Below are 15,275 nucleotides of genomic sequence, written 5' to 3'. Positions count from 1 at the left end.
ATTTAGAGTTATCCAAATACTAGACCTAGTATTATATCTAATTATCTATAGCCAGAGGCATCTTTTATCATTTGTCTAACAGCAGCAAGACTATAGAAGCCTCTTTAACTTAGACTCCAATCATACCCGACCCCCACCCTCCAAATTGGCACAGTAGGCATAATGAGAAGCAGCATATCAAGGCAGAGATACGTAAAAAAAAATCCTAGGAGAGGTAATACAGCCACTGCCCAACTGAGATTGAGTAATATACCTGTCATCACACTATGTTCATGGAATAATCTGGGAATAAATCCGCGGACTGCTGGGTACCGTAATATTTAGGGGCTTGCAGTATTGCGTCATAGGCTTCCCCAGCAATTTCCAAGGAGGCCTCCAAATCACTGATAGGACTTTGCTGGAATTGGATCTGGGGCTGCAGGGATTCCTCTCCATAACTACAGAATTGGTTGTTCCAGGCCTGGTTATTCCAAGCCTGGTTATTCCAGGCTTGGGGACACCAGGTCTGACTATTCCAGGCAGGGTAGTTCCAAGATGGGCTGGTCCAGGAATGGTTGCTCCACATGGAAAGGTTTCCAGAAGCGTTCACCAGGCATCCCTGGTGACAGGAGGAGAGGCCCAGGTACTCTGTAGTTGCTGAGCTCATCTGAAAGAGAAGGATGGGTTAACTGAAAGGGTACAGGACCATCAGAATTGTCTGTGGCTGGGGTTTTATGCTTCAGCAATAGACAAAACTAGAAAGCCATTGAAAGGAAAGAGCAGAATAAATAAGTTTCTTGTTACCTGGGTCATACGGTGGCTATTCTTTGGCCAGTTGTATTTCTGCCACCTCTTACATTTCATTCTCTGGTTCTGGAACCAGGTCTTAATCTGTAGAAAAGCATAAAATAATAATAATGCAGATTTGCTAGGGACCAAAGGATATTGTTAACATTTTTTCCCCTGACAATTACTTACAACCATCTAAAGCTCAGAAACAAAATTTGAATTTCTAGTGTCTTTTTAAAAATCATGAACTAATCTAATATTCTATCAATGAATTTCCAAGCCCCTCAAATCAGTTGGCTGCTTTTTGTATTATAAACCTAAGCAGTCAGAGTGCAACTCTACTAACCAGAAAGTGCAATGCACATTTAAGTGTCTGTTCATCTCCCTTTGGTTTACCCATGCCATTGGTTACAGTTAATGGTAATCTGTTTGTAATATAAAGTGCCCCCCATATAAGCACATTACGTATTTCATAATAGTGGTATTTTTTTTCCTTTTTTTTAAAAAATATATTTTATTGATATTTTACAGAGAGGCAAGGAGAAGGATAGAGAGTTGGAAACATCGATGAGAGAGAAACATCGATCAGCTGCCTCCTGCACACCTCCCACTGGGGATGTGCCCGCAACCAAGGCACATGCCCCCGACCGGAATCGAACCTGGGACCCCTCAGTCCACAGGCCGACGCTCTATCCACTGAGCCAAACCGGTTTCGGCATAATAGTGGTATTTTAATTCAGAATTATGAAACATGCAATTATCTAGAAAACACCACATTAAATTGCAGCACACATGAAACTAAAATTTCCATGTGGTTTCTAAACTTAAGTTAGAAAATGAGATCACAGAGGGACAAGAATATATATACCTGTTATAAAATCACGGAATAGAGAACTTTCTAAGTATGGCACCAATGATAAAAAAATTTTTTTTCACTGAATATAATACCAATAAATGTATGAAAAAATAGAAGTGTATAAAAAATGATTAAACTCATTAGTAATCAAATGCACACAGATGAAAAACAAAAGATGCAATTTTTACTTTAATAAGAAACAGTGTTGGTTAGGGACTTCCTAACCTCGAAGATGGGAGTATATACCTCTTTTGATTAAGGCAAAATTGGAAACATTCTCACCATTTTGGTTTGTGCAACAGGGAACAATGTTAAATAAATTGAGACACAGTCACACAGTAGACTGTTTAATGAAAGATGGTTATTACCAAAAAAATCCCATTTTCATGTTAAATTATTGGGGGGAAGGTTGCATAGAAACAAGAGTGCATAGAAAGATGTTAGCAATAAGCTTATCTGCAAATTAGTGTGTATTTTTTAAATTTCTTATTGCAAAGACAACAACAAAACAGCCTCACCTGTTTGTAGCTAAGGTTCAGGATGCTGGAAAGTTCTTGCATCTGCTGAAGGCTGAGATATTTCTGTCTTTGAAATCTTTCATTGAGTACACAGAGCTGGGTCTGTGAGAAGACGGTTCGGACCTTCTGTTTCTTGACCTGGGCTTTCTCCTCCTTCCCTGTCCCGTTCTCCACAGAAGTGGGGAGTGTTGCACTGGGACTGCTGGGACTGGTGGAAGAATCAGGGCTGTTCTGAATAAGCAGGTCCATGGAGGAAGGAAGAGAAGAGACTGCTGGGAATAAAAACGACACTTTCCTCTAAAGCTTTTTAAATATGCAAATTTATTTTTTTTTCTTTTCTTTTTTTTTTTTTAATTTCAGAGAGGAAGGGAGAGGGAGAAATAGAAACAGCAATGATGAGAATCATCGATCGGCTGCCTCCTGCACACGCCGTACCGGGATCAAGCCCACAACCCAGGCATGTGCCCCGACAGGGAATCGAATCGTGACCTCCAGGTTCATAGATCAATGTTCAACCACTGAGCAACACGGGCTGAGCACAAATTTATTATTTTCAAAGCACTTTCCAAGTCCTCACAACCTCAGAGCTAAGTAATAACAATTCCTAAGCAACCTGAATAATAACTTGCCAACCTTTGTACAATCCAGTACCTGTACCAGTGTCACCACTTATACATACAACGGACATTGCTAAGGCCAATACAAAGGACATGGCTAATATTGCTGGGGAACAGAGTGGGCCTCGAGCCTCTTTGACAACACCCTGGCTGTTCAAAAAGGTCAAAACAGATTACTACTTGACTCCCACCTACAGTGTCCCATGGTAACTTCCTTTTGTAATTTTAATGATTATCTACCTAATTTTTTACACTGATGATCAGCTCTTTCCAGCCAGTACCAAGCCATGGACATCTCTTAGGACAATCCGCACAAGTGCCCCAAGACGGGGGCAAGAGGAAGCCCCACCATGGGAAGTGAAAATAGGAGCTGAGACGCCCTGCTGCCAACACTAAGATTGCCTCCCCCTCCTCCCCCGCCCCCCCCCCCCCCCCCCGCCGTAAACACACCATCCCACTTGGGGGAGGCAGCAGCAACAAGTGCTGCTCCTTGAGACTGGACATGGGCAACTTCTCCTGGGACTCAGGGTGTTGTACGCGAAAAATCAAGGATTACTGATGTCGTCTACAACACATCCCAACGACGAACTGGTACCCACCAAGACCTTAGGAAAGAAATGCATGGTGCTCATTACAGCACACCACACCGACAGTGGTACGGGTACCACTAGGCACCGCCCCTGGGGCAAAACAAGGGGCCAAGTTAAGGAGGAAGAGAATTTAAACAAAAAACAATCAGAAAATTCAGAAGAAACATGGTGAAAGGAAAAAGAATGCCAGAATCATCAGTCTTCTAGAGAGCAGTTCCAGCAGGCAAACTCCTGCAGACATCACTCCAGGAGCAGGCCAGTGCGGCCGCGCAGAAGGCTCTGTGCTGGAGGGCCAGGAGCTGGGGTTCCAGCTGAGGAAAATCAAGACCCAGAAAGGCAAATAAAGCCTTCTTCCTATCTTAGCTCATGTAATGCAGGGGTTTATTCTAAAAAAATAAAATAAAAATATAAACTGATGATCCGATTCTGAAAATCCATCCTAAAGTCAACAGTTTACTGACCATGTCTAAACACCAGGACTAACAGGGCACATGACTTTCAATAGGCTTCCATTTCAATCCCCATACTTAGTCCTTTTTAAAAATTTATCTTTATTGTTTTAAGTATTAGAGATGTCCTCTTTGATTTTTCCCCTCATTTACCCTCTCTACCCTAGACTTAGTCTTTATTAGCTCTGAAACCTCATTTCCTAAATTATTCCTCCTTCACTTACAGTTTTTAAGCTATTATTTTTTAAATCCTCACTCGAAGACTTTTATTCTTCAGTGATGAGAGAGAGGAGAGAGAGGAGAGAGAGAGAGAGAGAGAGAGAGAGAGAGAGAGAAACATGGATCTGTTGCCTCCTACAGGTACCCCGACCAGGGATCGAACCACGAGACCCATCGGTTCACGGGACGACTGTCTAACCACTGAACACACAAGGCAGGGCTAAGCTATTGTTTTGCACTATGTTAAAAGTGGCACTCTTGGGTAAAAGTTGGTTTACTTTTTCATTTTTAACAAACTGATCTCAAAAAAAAAAAAAAAATGGTACCGGCTTTAAGTATCCCAAGCATCCCCCACACCCACAGTTGTTATTCAGAAGCCTGAGTGCTAGCGTACAGGTTTTGAACCCAAACAGGGTATCAATTACAAACTCTAGCCACTTTGTCAGCAGATTAAACTAAACCTTCTGAGATGATCCACCATAAAGAGGAATGAACACTTCCTTGGGACGGAGGAGATTTGAACATCGCATGTGCTCACAGAGCTGTAGAAAGGGAAAACATTTCAACAAGGTGGCGTTTGTATAATTAGCCACGCCATTCCCGGCATTCCGGGACGAGACGGACCTGGATCCTGGCATTCCGGGACGAGACGGACCTGGAAGGTGATGCTCACCAGCAGACACCCTGCCCCCCGTACCCCAAGCTGTGCTGTTACCACTTCTGGCTTAGTGGTATTTACTGTTAATGTGTGTTCAGACGTAAACATCAGTTTATTTACCACAACATATTTGTTTGCGCTGTGTCTACGCACAGAAGTTCTCAAACATACAGTATACAGTTGATCTGAGTTCCACATCCCCAGTCTCAGCCCACAACCCGACACCTGGCACACAGGTGAAAGGGCATGCGCCACTAAATTACAACGGAAAGAGAGGTGTTGCCAGGATTAATAGATAATGACACCTGCTTCTATAAATGGGCTGTAATTGCTCAAGAGGACAAAGAATGACCCTTACGCACCACCCCCTTTCTTCCTTCCCTTCTCCCTTCAGGAACTCAGACTTTTGAGGATTCCATTTTTCCTTACCAGTCTCCGTGTGGAGTGTCTCAGCAGATGACATTTGCAAGGATGCATAGTTTTCTTCAGGCTCATAAACCTCGGGCACTGGTGAAGGTTCCCTAGAATTGGATGATTCAGAGCAGGGCAGGCTCTGGGGATAAGCTGAATCCACACTCATGTTGCCGAGTTGAAGGAGAGAGAAAAAAACACCAAAAAGGTAGATTGTAAGAAAGACCCGGGCTTAAGTATTTAGCTAGAAGAGCTTAGAAAAATATGAAAATCTCCAGAGGTAAAAGTATCAAAAAAAAAAAAAAAAGGGGGAGGAAATGGGTTAGCTTTGCAGTGACAAGATCCAACCAGTCAATTTTGCAAAAAGATGAAAAATTTGGAGGCTCTGGATTTATAAAGGAGGCTCAGCCAAATTTAGGCCCGCCCTCTGGCAGCCCCACACCCACACACACCCTTGCGAATTCTCAGTTAATCCTGTCTGCCAGGCTCACCAAGGCCATTGTAATGCAAAAGGTAGCTGCAGAATAACCCAGACTGGGAGGGGAACGAGAAAACGGGCCACCGACCAATAAACCCAGCAATCATATACTTTTGGGCTCATCACGTTTCCACCTTTTAAAATCAAAGATGCACCTCCAGTTCCTGAGGCTACCTCAGGTGAATGAAACTCCCACCAGGACAATTAATTTCTTGATCTTTAGAACCCTAGAAATTGGGCTAGACATGCAGAAGCTTCAACTGGCTCCGTCTTCCTCTTTGACTCACCCTGAGGTCACAATAAAACACACATTGTGTGTTAAATTGATGTCAAAAACAGTACTTGTTTTCAACTTCCACTGAAGTTGCTTCTTGTTTTTTAGCTTTCAGGAAGACGAGCTAGCCTTTCCAACTGGAGTGTTGTCTTGTTCTCACCAAAAGCCAGAGGAAAGCTGCAAACTGCTAAGACACTCTGGTGCCCTGTTAGTAATTATGCACATACTATTACTAGGGAAGATTTTTCGTTTCTTTACACGCGTTACTGGATAGAATCTTGGTTCAGCCACTTTAAAAAGTCTCAGTTTCCTCATCCATCAATAGGGACAAAGGTACCTACCTTCTCTGTGTTGTTGTAAGAATTAAAGGAAATAAAATGCTAAATGCACTATTGGACGCGTCGGTGACCTACAAACGGTGGCTGCCAATAGAAATTGCACCAGGATCCCGTGCCCATGAGCTTCAACATTGAAATTACCTTTTGTAGTAGGCAAGGTGATAGAATGAAAGCACCACCTTTTAATTTTGCCTGGGGAATTACTAGATGTAAAATAATGAAATGTATTGACCACCCCAATTGAAAGGAGTTAAAAAAGAGCAATCTGTAGGCAAATGATATTCCTATCGTGGACTTGCCAAAGTGTTTGTGATAGGTTCCTTTTAGAGTCAATGGTTGCCCCCCTGTCTACCCCTTTTTCCCATACAGTCATCATCTTCTGGTTTTCCTCTCCCCTCCTCTGGCTCTTTTTTAATCAGCTTTTTCTCCTCTGGCCTGGCAATCCAGTCATGTCCTCCAACCCACACTCCTTCCCGACACTGCTTTTTGGTGTGCCTTCCGAAGGGACAGTCTGTAGAGTTGGGTTCCAGCACTAATATATTTATGACAACGATAATAACAGTCTACAGCTTTCAATTTTCCTCCCCATTTCCAAACTCAACATCCAAGAAATTTAAGATTTCTTCCTCCTTTTCAATCTCCCACCCCTACAATAAACCCTTAGCAAATCGCAAGCATATATTTTCCTAAAATACAACTCTTGACTAATCACCCCATGCACTCTGCTACATGGGTCTCCACCTAGAGCTGCTGGCTTTGCGCCTGTGCAAGCTGGGTGTGTTTCTTTTACAATTCAAAGATGCCAACTTGTGAGCCTAGGAATATTGCCGGGTCCAAGCAAGGGGGTGGAAATTCTGTGTAACCTTTCTTTGTCTTTGCAGACCACTATTCTGGAGCAGGAGGGTCTGGCATAGGGGAGTCAAGTACACGGTGGGTAGAAAGACATGGTGCTTCAGGCAGATAGCCTCTGTCTCATTAGAAAAAAGGATAGGATTTCTTTAAAAAAGAGAATGTGAGGTAATAGATGTTAACTAAACTTAATATGGTAATCATTTCGTGACATGTACATATATCAAATTATTATGTTGTAAACCTTAAACTAATTCAATGTCATATGTCAGTTTACATCTCAATAAAACTGAGGGGTAAAATAAATAAAGAGGAACACCTGACTTCCTGGCTCTCAATTAGCAGTTTGGTAAAGGAGAGCAATCAAGGCCACCATGCGTAGTTTTCCTGCAGCTCTCTAAACTGCAGGTACCAGCAGCTTTGTTCTTTGCTGATGGGGGTCTCTGCAAGAAAGCCCGGGACAAATTCACCCCACCCCCCAGACCCGTGTTCCATTGTATCTAGTGGAAGAGCCTCCGGAATGAAAAACACAAAGGGAGGGGGTGGTAGCTAGAAGGCAGACTTACTACATTCTTTGCCCAGGAAAGCAATTTGAATAAAGCCGAGAATGCTTCAGAAGCTGTCGGAGACCTTGGGTTTGTTTGGGTAGACGGTATGGGGGGGCGGGGGGGGTGTTATAAAGTGCTAGAATCCAGGGCTGCAAATGTGACTCAATGAAACCCTTATTTTAGGTTTTATAGGCACACATCTGAAATAACGTGGGTTCCATTCCAGACCACCACAATGAAACAAATACCGCAGTAACATGAGTTACACACAGTTTTTGGTTTCTCAGTGCACATAAATGTTACATTTACTCCACTGTCACCGATTAAGTGTGCAATAGCATTACTTGTAAATTACAGTATACATACATTAATTTAAAATACATTTTGCTAACAATGTTAACCACCATCTGAGTGTTCAGCGAGTCATAATCTATTTTTTTAATTCTTTAAAAAAATTTTTTTTGAAGTAACATTGGTTTAAAACATACAAGTTTCAGGTTTTCAACATTATAATTGAACACCTATGTGTCCTACATCATGCTCACTATCAAAAGTCTAGTTTCCATCCATCACCATACAATTGAGCCCCTTTATCCTATTTCTATCTTCTTTACATTATTTCACTCCACCTACTAAGCTCATTCAATAAGTAACTAACTGTTCCTTGTTGATATATGTACACACATATATGTATATATATTTTGTGATTTCACAAACATCTATTGGCCAGGAAATATTTATTTATTTATTTATTTATTTATTGCTTATTTTTTGAAATTAGAGTCGAGAGACCCAAGAAGTAAAGAAGTGACCAGGAGTAAAAAAAATACCTGTTTCTTGTAATTATTTTGCACTGTCCTGATGTTCCTCCTACTAACCTGGTGGTTCTCTCTGTTTCCTTTCTGGTTCCTCCTTATCCCCGGTATACTGAAAAGCTTAGTTCTCAAACCTCTTTTCTATTTACACACACTACGTTGACGATCTCATTCTGCCATAGAACTTTAAATGCCATCTATATACTTTGGACTTTCAAATGTATATCTTTATCCCAGACCTATTCCCCTATCTCAAGTCTCATACATCCAACTCCTTACTTAACATCTTCACTTGAATTTCTAATAAGCAGCACAAAATTAATATTTCCAAACCAAACTTCCAGTATTCCTCCCCTACACAAGTTCTTCCTATAGCCTTCTCCATCAGTGTATGACAAATTCCATCTGTTTAGTTGCTCAGGCCAAAACCATAAAACCATCCTTGTTTACTAGGCCATCAAAATATATCTAGAGCCCTAACCAGTTTGGCTCAGTGGATAGAGCGTCGGCCTGTGGACTCAAGGATCCCAGGTTCGATTCCGGTCAAGGGCATGTACCTTGGTTGCGGGCACATACCCCGTAGGGGGAGTGCAGGAGGCAGCTGATTGATCGATGTTTCTAACTCTCTATCCCTCTCCCTTCCTCTCTGTAAAAAATCAATAAAATATATTAAAAAAATATATCTAGAATCCAGTTGCTTTTTAAAAAATATTTTTTTATTGATTTCAGAGAGGAATGGAGAGGGAGAGAGAGATAGAAACATCAATGATGAGAGAGAGTCATTGATCGGCTACCTCCTGCATGCCCCACACTGGGGACTGATACTGCAACCCTGTCATGTACCCTGACTGGGAATCGAACCCTGACCTCCTGATTTATAGGCAGACCCTGAACCACTGAACCATGCCAGCTGGGCTCCAGTTGCTTCTTTTTTAAAATTTTTTTTACTACACATGTTTCCTTTTTTAACTGGTTGAGTGAATTTTTTATCATCACATGGACTAGGACTCAGAAAACCAGCAGAGTAGCAGGAAATAGTTATTTCTATTATTTATTTATTTAAAAATATTTTTATTGATTTCAGAAAGGAAGGGAGAAAGGAGAGAGAGAAATATCAATGAGAAAGAATCATTGATCAGTCCCCCTACTGGGGATCAAGCCAGTAACCCCGGTATGTGCCCTGACTAGGAATCAAACCATGACCTCCTGGTTCATAGGTTGATGCTCAACCACTGAGCCACGCCAGCCAGGCAATTTATCTATCATCTATCTATCTATCTATCTATCTATCTATCTATCTATCCATCTATTATCTATCTTTTAAAGAAATGTATTTATTTTGTTACTGCCCGAATCACAGAAGAGCTGGGGCTTGAAAATACCTGGGTCCTCTGGCAAAAGAGGAAGCTCACATTGGCAAGTTCCAACACAAGCTGAACTTAACCCCTTACCAAGTATCTAGAAGATTACTACACTATCCAAAGTGCCATATACTGCTTGGACTGTTCAATGCCTTCTAACCGCTCTCCTTGTTTGCTCCCTGCCTTCCTGTAATCTAGTCTCAACCTATTGGCCAAAATGAGAGAGAGAGAGAGAGAGAGAGAGAGAGAGAGAGAGAGAGAGAGAGAGAGAGAATGATCTGTTGTTTTACTTTACTAATATTTATTCATTCATTGGTTGATTCTTGTATGTGCCCTGACGGGAGATCAAACTCACAACTTTGGTATATGGGGACAACACTCTAACCAACTGAGCTACCCGGCCAGGGCTTGTCCTAGATGTTTCCTTTGGGAGTGGGACCCAGGAGTCTTAACTTTTAAGATTCTCTAATTCTTGCTTTTTTGCAACGGTTTTGTTGCCAGAACACAAGTGTTGTAAAAACCACCGCTAAATCAAACCCAAAATGAGAAAGGAAAAGACTCGTATTAATATCATCGTCTTGGACACATAGATTCCAGCAAGTCTACCACTACTGGCCATCTGACCTACAAATGTGGCGGGACTGACAAAAGGCCCATCAAAAAGCGTGAGAAGGAGGCTGCTGAGATAGGGAAGTATGCCTGGATAAGCTAAAAGCTGAACATGCCCTCGCTGGTGTGGCTCAGTTGGTTGGAGCGTTGCCCCATGCACCGAAAGGTCTTGTGTTTGATTTCCAGTCAAGGCTCATACCTAGGTTTTGAGTTCCATCCACAGCCCTGGGTGAGGTATGTGTAAGAGGCAGGTGATCAATGTTTCTCTACCTCTTCCTTTTTCTCTCTTTCTCCCGCTCCTCTTCTTTCTTGCCTCTCAGGCATGCATCTCCTAAACTCTAAGGTCTCCCTGAGAGACTTGCAGCCAGGGAAGCAATGGGCAGTGGCAGCTCATCCTGGGCTAACCCCTTGAGCCTGTCTTCTCTTCTCCTCTGACTTTGTAGTGAGCCAGAGCAGCCCTGCCTAGGCTCTGTCCTGTTGCTTCTTCTATCCTAAGCCCTTCCTTGTTTCACTGTCTCCAGCTGTAATAAACATATTCTAAAATAAATAAATAAATAAATAAATAAATAAATCTCTAATCCTTGCGCACCCTAAATTTTGAGAAGCACTGCTCTGGAACACAGTGCTAGGCAGTAGGGAAAATACAGCTTCAGTGGTCAAAACACTGATATTCACAGTATTGGAGAATTGCAAGAACTCTCAAAAACACACATTTCTTCCTTGTGGTTCAGTTTTAGAGTTGGCAGATCTTACTCTAACTAAAGGTTTATAATATTTAAGGACTAAATTATTTATACCAAATTCTAAGTTCTCCCAGTGGAGAGGTCTGAAGGGTAAACTATCAAACTGAATTGTCAGTCTTGACCCTGAGCAACACTACAGAAAGCAGGGCTTCACTCCCCCTTTTCCACCCTGCCCTCAGGGTATCTTTGACCCCATGTAAGAAAGGATTTCTTTTCCTACTCTTAGATATAGCCCCCAGGAAAGGGAAGACATCTGGAAAAGTCTACCAAAGCTGAGCAAACATTTAACATTGCTCCGGAATGATGTGATATTATTGGCCTAGAAGTGAATAGGCTTCTCAGTTTCTCGGTAGGTATTAGAAAATGCGGAAGAGGAACTTAGAAAAGTAGGTGGTTGTGGGAGTTGAGTAAGGTGAAGTGATGGTGGTGGTTGTGGTGAGAAAAAAGGAAAAACTCTAGCACCATAGTTGCTCTAAATTGCTGGTAGTGGAATGAAATAAAGCTGTTAATACTAATAATTATGCATCTAAATATTGTACTTAAAATATTTCAGGATGCCAGAGTATTCTAATATTATAAAGGGATTAGAGAAAGAAGGAGCTAGAGGTTCCTGATTCCCAGGAGTAAGTACGTGTTTTGAAAATTTTTATTTAGCGATTTAAGAGAGAGAGAAACATTGATTTGCTGTTCTACTTATTTCTGCATCCATTCATTGGTTGATTCTTGTATGTGCCCCATCTGCTAGCAACAAAAATCAATACTATGTCTCTAACACAGCACCATTCCCCCAGGTGGGTGATTAGCCATCTACGTAGGGCAGGTTAATTCTTAGGACCACTTTCATCTTGGAAGAAGCAGTACTTTGTTCTTATTAGAATAGACATTTATTCTGGATACAGATTTGCCTTTCCTGCATGAATGCTTCTGCCAAAATTACTATCTGTGCATTTACAGAATGTGTAATCTACCTCGATGGTATTTCACACAGCATTCTGATTGATGAGTTCACTTTATTGAAAATGAAGTGTCACAAATGCGCTCACACTTATGGATTTCACCAGTCTCACAATGTTTCCCATCAGCCTGAAGTAGTTGGCTAGAATGGTGGAATGGCCTTTGGAAGACCCATTTACAGTGCCAGCTCGGTGGCAACATTCTTCAGGGCCGGGGGATTATCCTACAGGAGGCTGTGCATGCTCTAAATCAACATTCAGTACATGATGTTGTTTCTCCCATAGCCAGGATTTACAAGTCCAGGAATGCAGGAAAACAAAAACTTTGTATCATCTTATTGGAAAAGAGCACATTTTTTATTGTACACAGAGTAGCTGTATTATGTTAGACAGAACTATGCTATTTTCTTTTCTAAAAATATATATTTTTTATTGATTTCAGAGAGGGAGAGGAGAGAGAGAAACAGCAATGGTGAGAGAGAATCATTGATCAGCTGCCTTCTGGCACACCCCACACTGAAGAGGGAGGGAGTGATTGACAATATCCTATGGTGTCATAGGTGACAGCATACAGGAACCCATTGGAGTTAGCCATTAAAAATCACTAGAGCCCTAGCTGGTTTGGCTCAGTGGATAGAGCGCCAGCCTACAGAATGAAGGGTCCTGGGTTTGATTCCAGTCAAGGGCACATGCCTGGGTTGTGGGCTTGATCCCCAGTGAGGGGCGTGCAGGAGGCAGCTGATCAATGATTCTCTTTCATCATTGATGTTTCTATCTCTCTCTCCCTCTCCCTCCCTCTCTGAAAAAAAAATCACGATCCGAACCAAGATGATGGCATAGGTAAACACCTAAACTGGTGCCTCGCACAACAATTTCAAAACTACAACTAAAAGACAAAACGTCTATCACCCATGGGAAAGCTGGCTGAGTGGAAGTTCTACAACTAGAAGGAAAGAGAAAAGAGCATTGAGACATGCACAAGCACTGAAAAGCTGAGGTACTCAGGCACGCAAATTGGGCTGGCAGCAGGCAACTGGGTGCACTGCTTTTTTCAACCCGAAGGGAGACAAGCTCCCGATTACTCTGAACTCCTATGGGGAGAAGCTGGACTGTCTGCCATCGGGTTGGAAAGGGAGGATGACTTTCCTGCAGAGGTGCGCACAGCAATCATTGTTTACTGCACTGGGGCGCGGGATGCGGGTACTTGGAAACCCGGAGACCCAGAGAGGGCTAACTGGCAGCCATCCCTGTTTGCCACGCCCTAGCCTAGTGACTCCCTGAGACCCCACCCTGCACAATCTACAAACCCACCCAAGCTCCACGCAGTGGCTTTTGCATATAAATGGTCTGCCCTATCGCAGCTTAACCTAACAAACTGCAGCTCTGGTCAGACAGCTCCAAAACCTCCAAACCCCAAGCAAAGAGGATAAAACTGTAGTTCTCGCTGTAGCTCCTGCTGGGTGGCCTCAGACAGTAGCTAACCTGCACCCCATTGGAGATCCAGAAGCTAGTGTATCTAGTGGTCAGTGTGAGACAACGCCAGATTTCAACTACTCACATCCATAAGTGACACATTCAAGAGGCAGACTCAGTGAGCACCAAAGCCCCACTGAAACAAGTCCTGCTCCATAAGCATGTCTCCAGCACAGCAGTTCTTCCATTATAGACACAGTGGGTCCTCACAGCCAATTGGCCTGGAGGTCAATTCCTCCCAGTGTACCAACAGCAATCAAGGTTTAACTACACCCAAGACTTTGCACTCAGCCCACAAAGGGGTGCACCAAGAGTGTCCACCTCAGGTGATAGGCTGAACCACTGGTCACCTACAACAGAAAACCACTCCATCAACACAGGGAAGCAACAAAATGCAGAGACAAAGAAACATATCACGAATGAAAGAAATGGAGGAAAGCAAACTACTGGACACAGAGTTCAAAACCACATTTATAAGGTTACTCAAGAATCTTCTAAAAACCACCAAGAAACTGGATGAGACCTCCGAGGAGCTTAGTGAGACCTTCAAGGACCTTAATGAGAATGCCAAAAAAATGGAAAAGGACCAGTCAGAAATTAAGCATACACTGTCTGAAATAAAGAATATACAGAAATTCAACTGTAGATCAAAGGACCCCAAGAATCAAACCAAAGATCTGAAATATGAGGAAACAAAAAACACCCAACCAGAAAAACAAAAAGAAAAAAGAATCCAAAAATATGAAGATAGTGTAAGGAGCCTCTGGGACAACTTTAAGCGTACCAACATCTGAATTATTGGGGTGCCAGAAGAAGAGAGAGAGCAAAATATTGAAAACCTATTAGAAGAAATAATGACCGAAAACTTTCCCTACCTGGTGAAAGAAATAGATTTACAAGTCCAGGAAGTACAGAGAACCCCGTACAAGAGGAATCCAAAGAGGACCACACCAAGACACATCCTAATTAAAATGCCAAGGGCAAAAGACAAAGAGAGAATCTTTTTTTTTTTTTAATATATTTTATTGCTTTCTTACAGAGAGGAAGGGAGAGGGATAGAGAGTTAGAAACATCGATGAGAGAGAAACATCCATCAGTTGCCTCCTGCACACCTCCCACTGGGGATGTGCCTGCAACCAAGGTACATGCCCTTGACCGGAATCGAACCTGGGACCCTTCAGTCCGCAGGCCGACGCTCCATCCACTAAGCCAAACCGGTTAGGGCCAAAGAGAGAATCTTGAAAGCAGCAAGAGAAAAACAGTTAGTTACCTACAAGGGAGTACCCATACGACTGTCAGCTGATTTCTCAACCAAAACTATGCAGGCCAGAAGGGAGTGGCAAGAAATATTCAAAGTGATGAACAGCAAGAACCTACAACCAGCCCTAACCAGTTTGGCTCAGTGGATAGAGCGTCGGCCTGGGGACTCAAGGGTCCCAGGTTCAATTCCGGCCAAGGGCATGTACATCCCCAGTAGGGGGTGTGCAGGAGGCAGCTGATTGATGTTTCTCTCTCATCAATGTTTCTAACTCTCTTTCCCTCTCCCTTCCTCTCTGTAAAAAGTCAATAAAATATATTTTTTAAAAAAGAACCTACAACCAAGATTACTCTACCCAGCAAAGCTATCATTCAGAATTGAAGGTCAGCTGAAACCGGTTTGGCTCAGTGGATAGAGCGTCGGCCTGCAGACTGGAGGGTCCCAGGTTCGATTCCGGTCAAGGGCACGTACCTTGGTTGCGGGCACATCC

The 15,275-nt window shown here is 42.6% G+C and overlaps 1 protein-coding gene across 1 annotated transcript; it reads right to left on the bottom strand.

Moving 5' to 3' along the window:
* Positions 1-259: 259 nt before the first annotated feature.
* NANOG (Nanog homeobox) lies at positions 260-5,255 on the bottom strand (the record flags this gene model as incomplete). Its single annotated transcript, XM_080660252.1, has 4 exons — positions 260-646; positions 784-870; positions 2,143-2,411; positions 5,105-5,255. 4 exons carry the CDS (start codon positions 5,253-5,255, stop codon positions 260-262), a joined length of 894 nt encoding a protein of 297 aa, XP_080516378.1.
* Between the last annotated feature and the right edge of the window lie 10,020 nt (positions 5,256-15,275).

Source organism: Plecotus auritus (genome assembly GCF_963455305.1).
Source record: "Plecotus auritus genome assembly, chromosome: 3".
Taxonomy (NCBI): domain Eukaryota; kingdom Metazoa; phylum Chordata; class Mammalia; order Chiroptera; family Vespertilionidae; genus Plecotus; species Plecotus auritus.
This window is presented reverse-complemented; position numbering and strand designations above follow the sequence as displayed.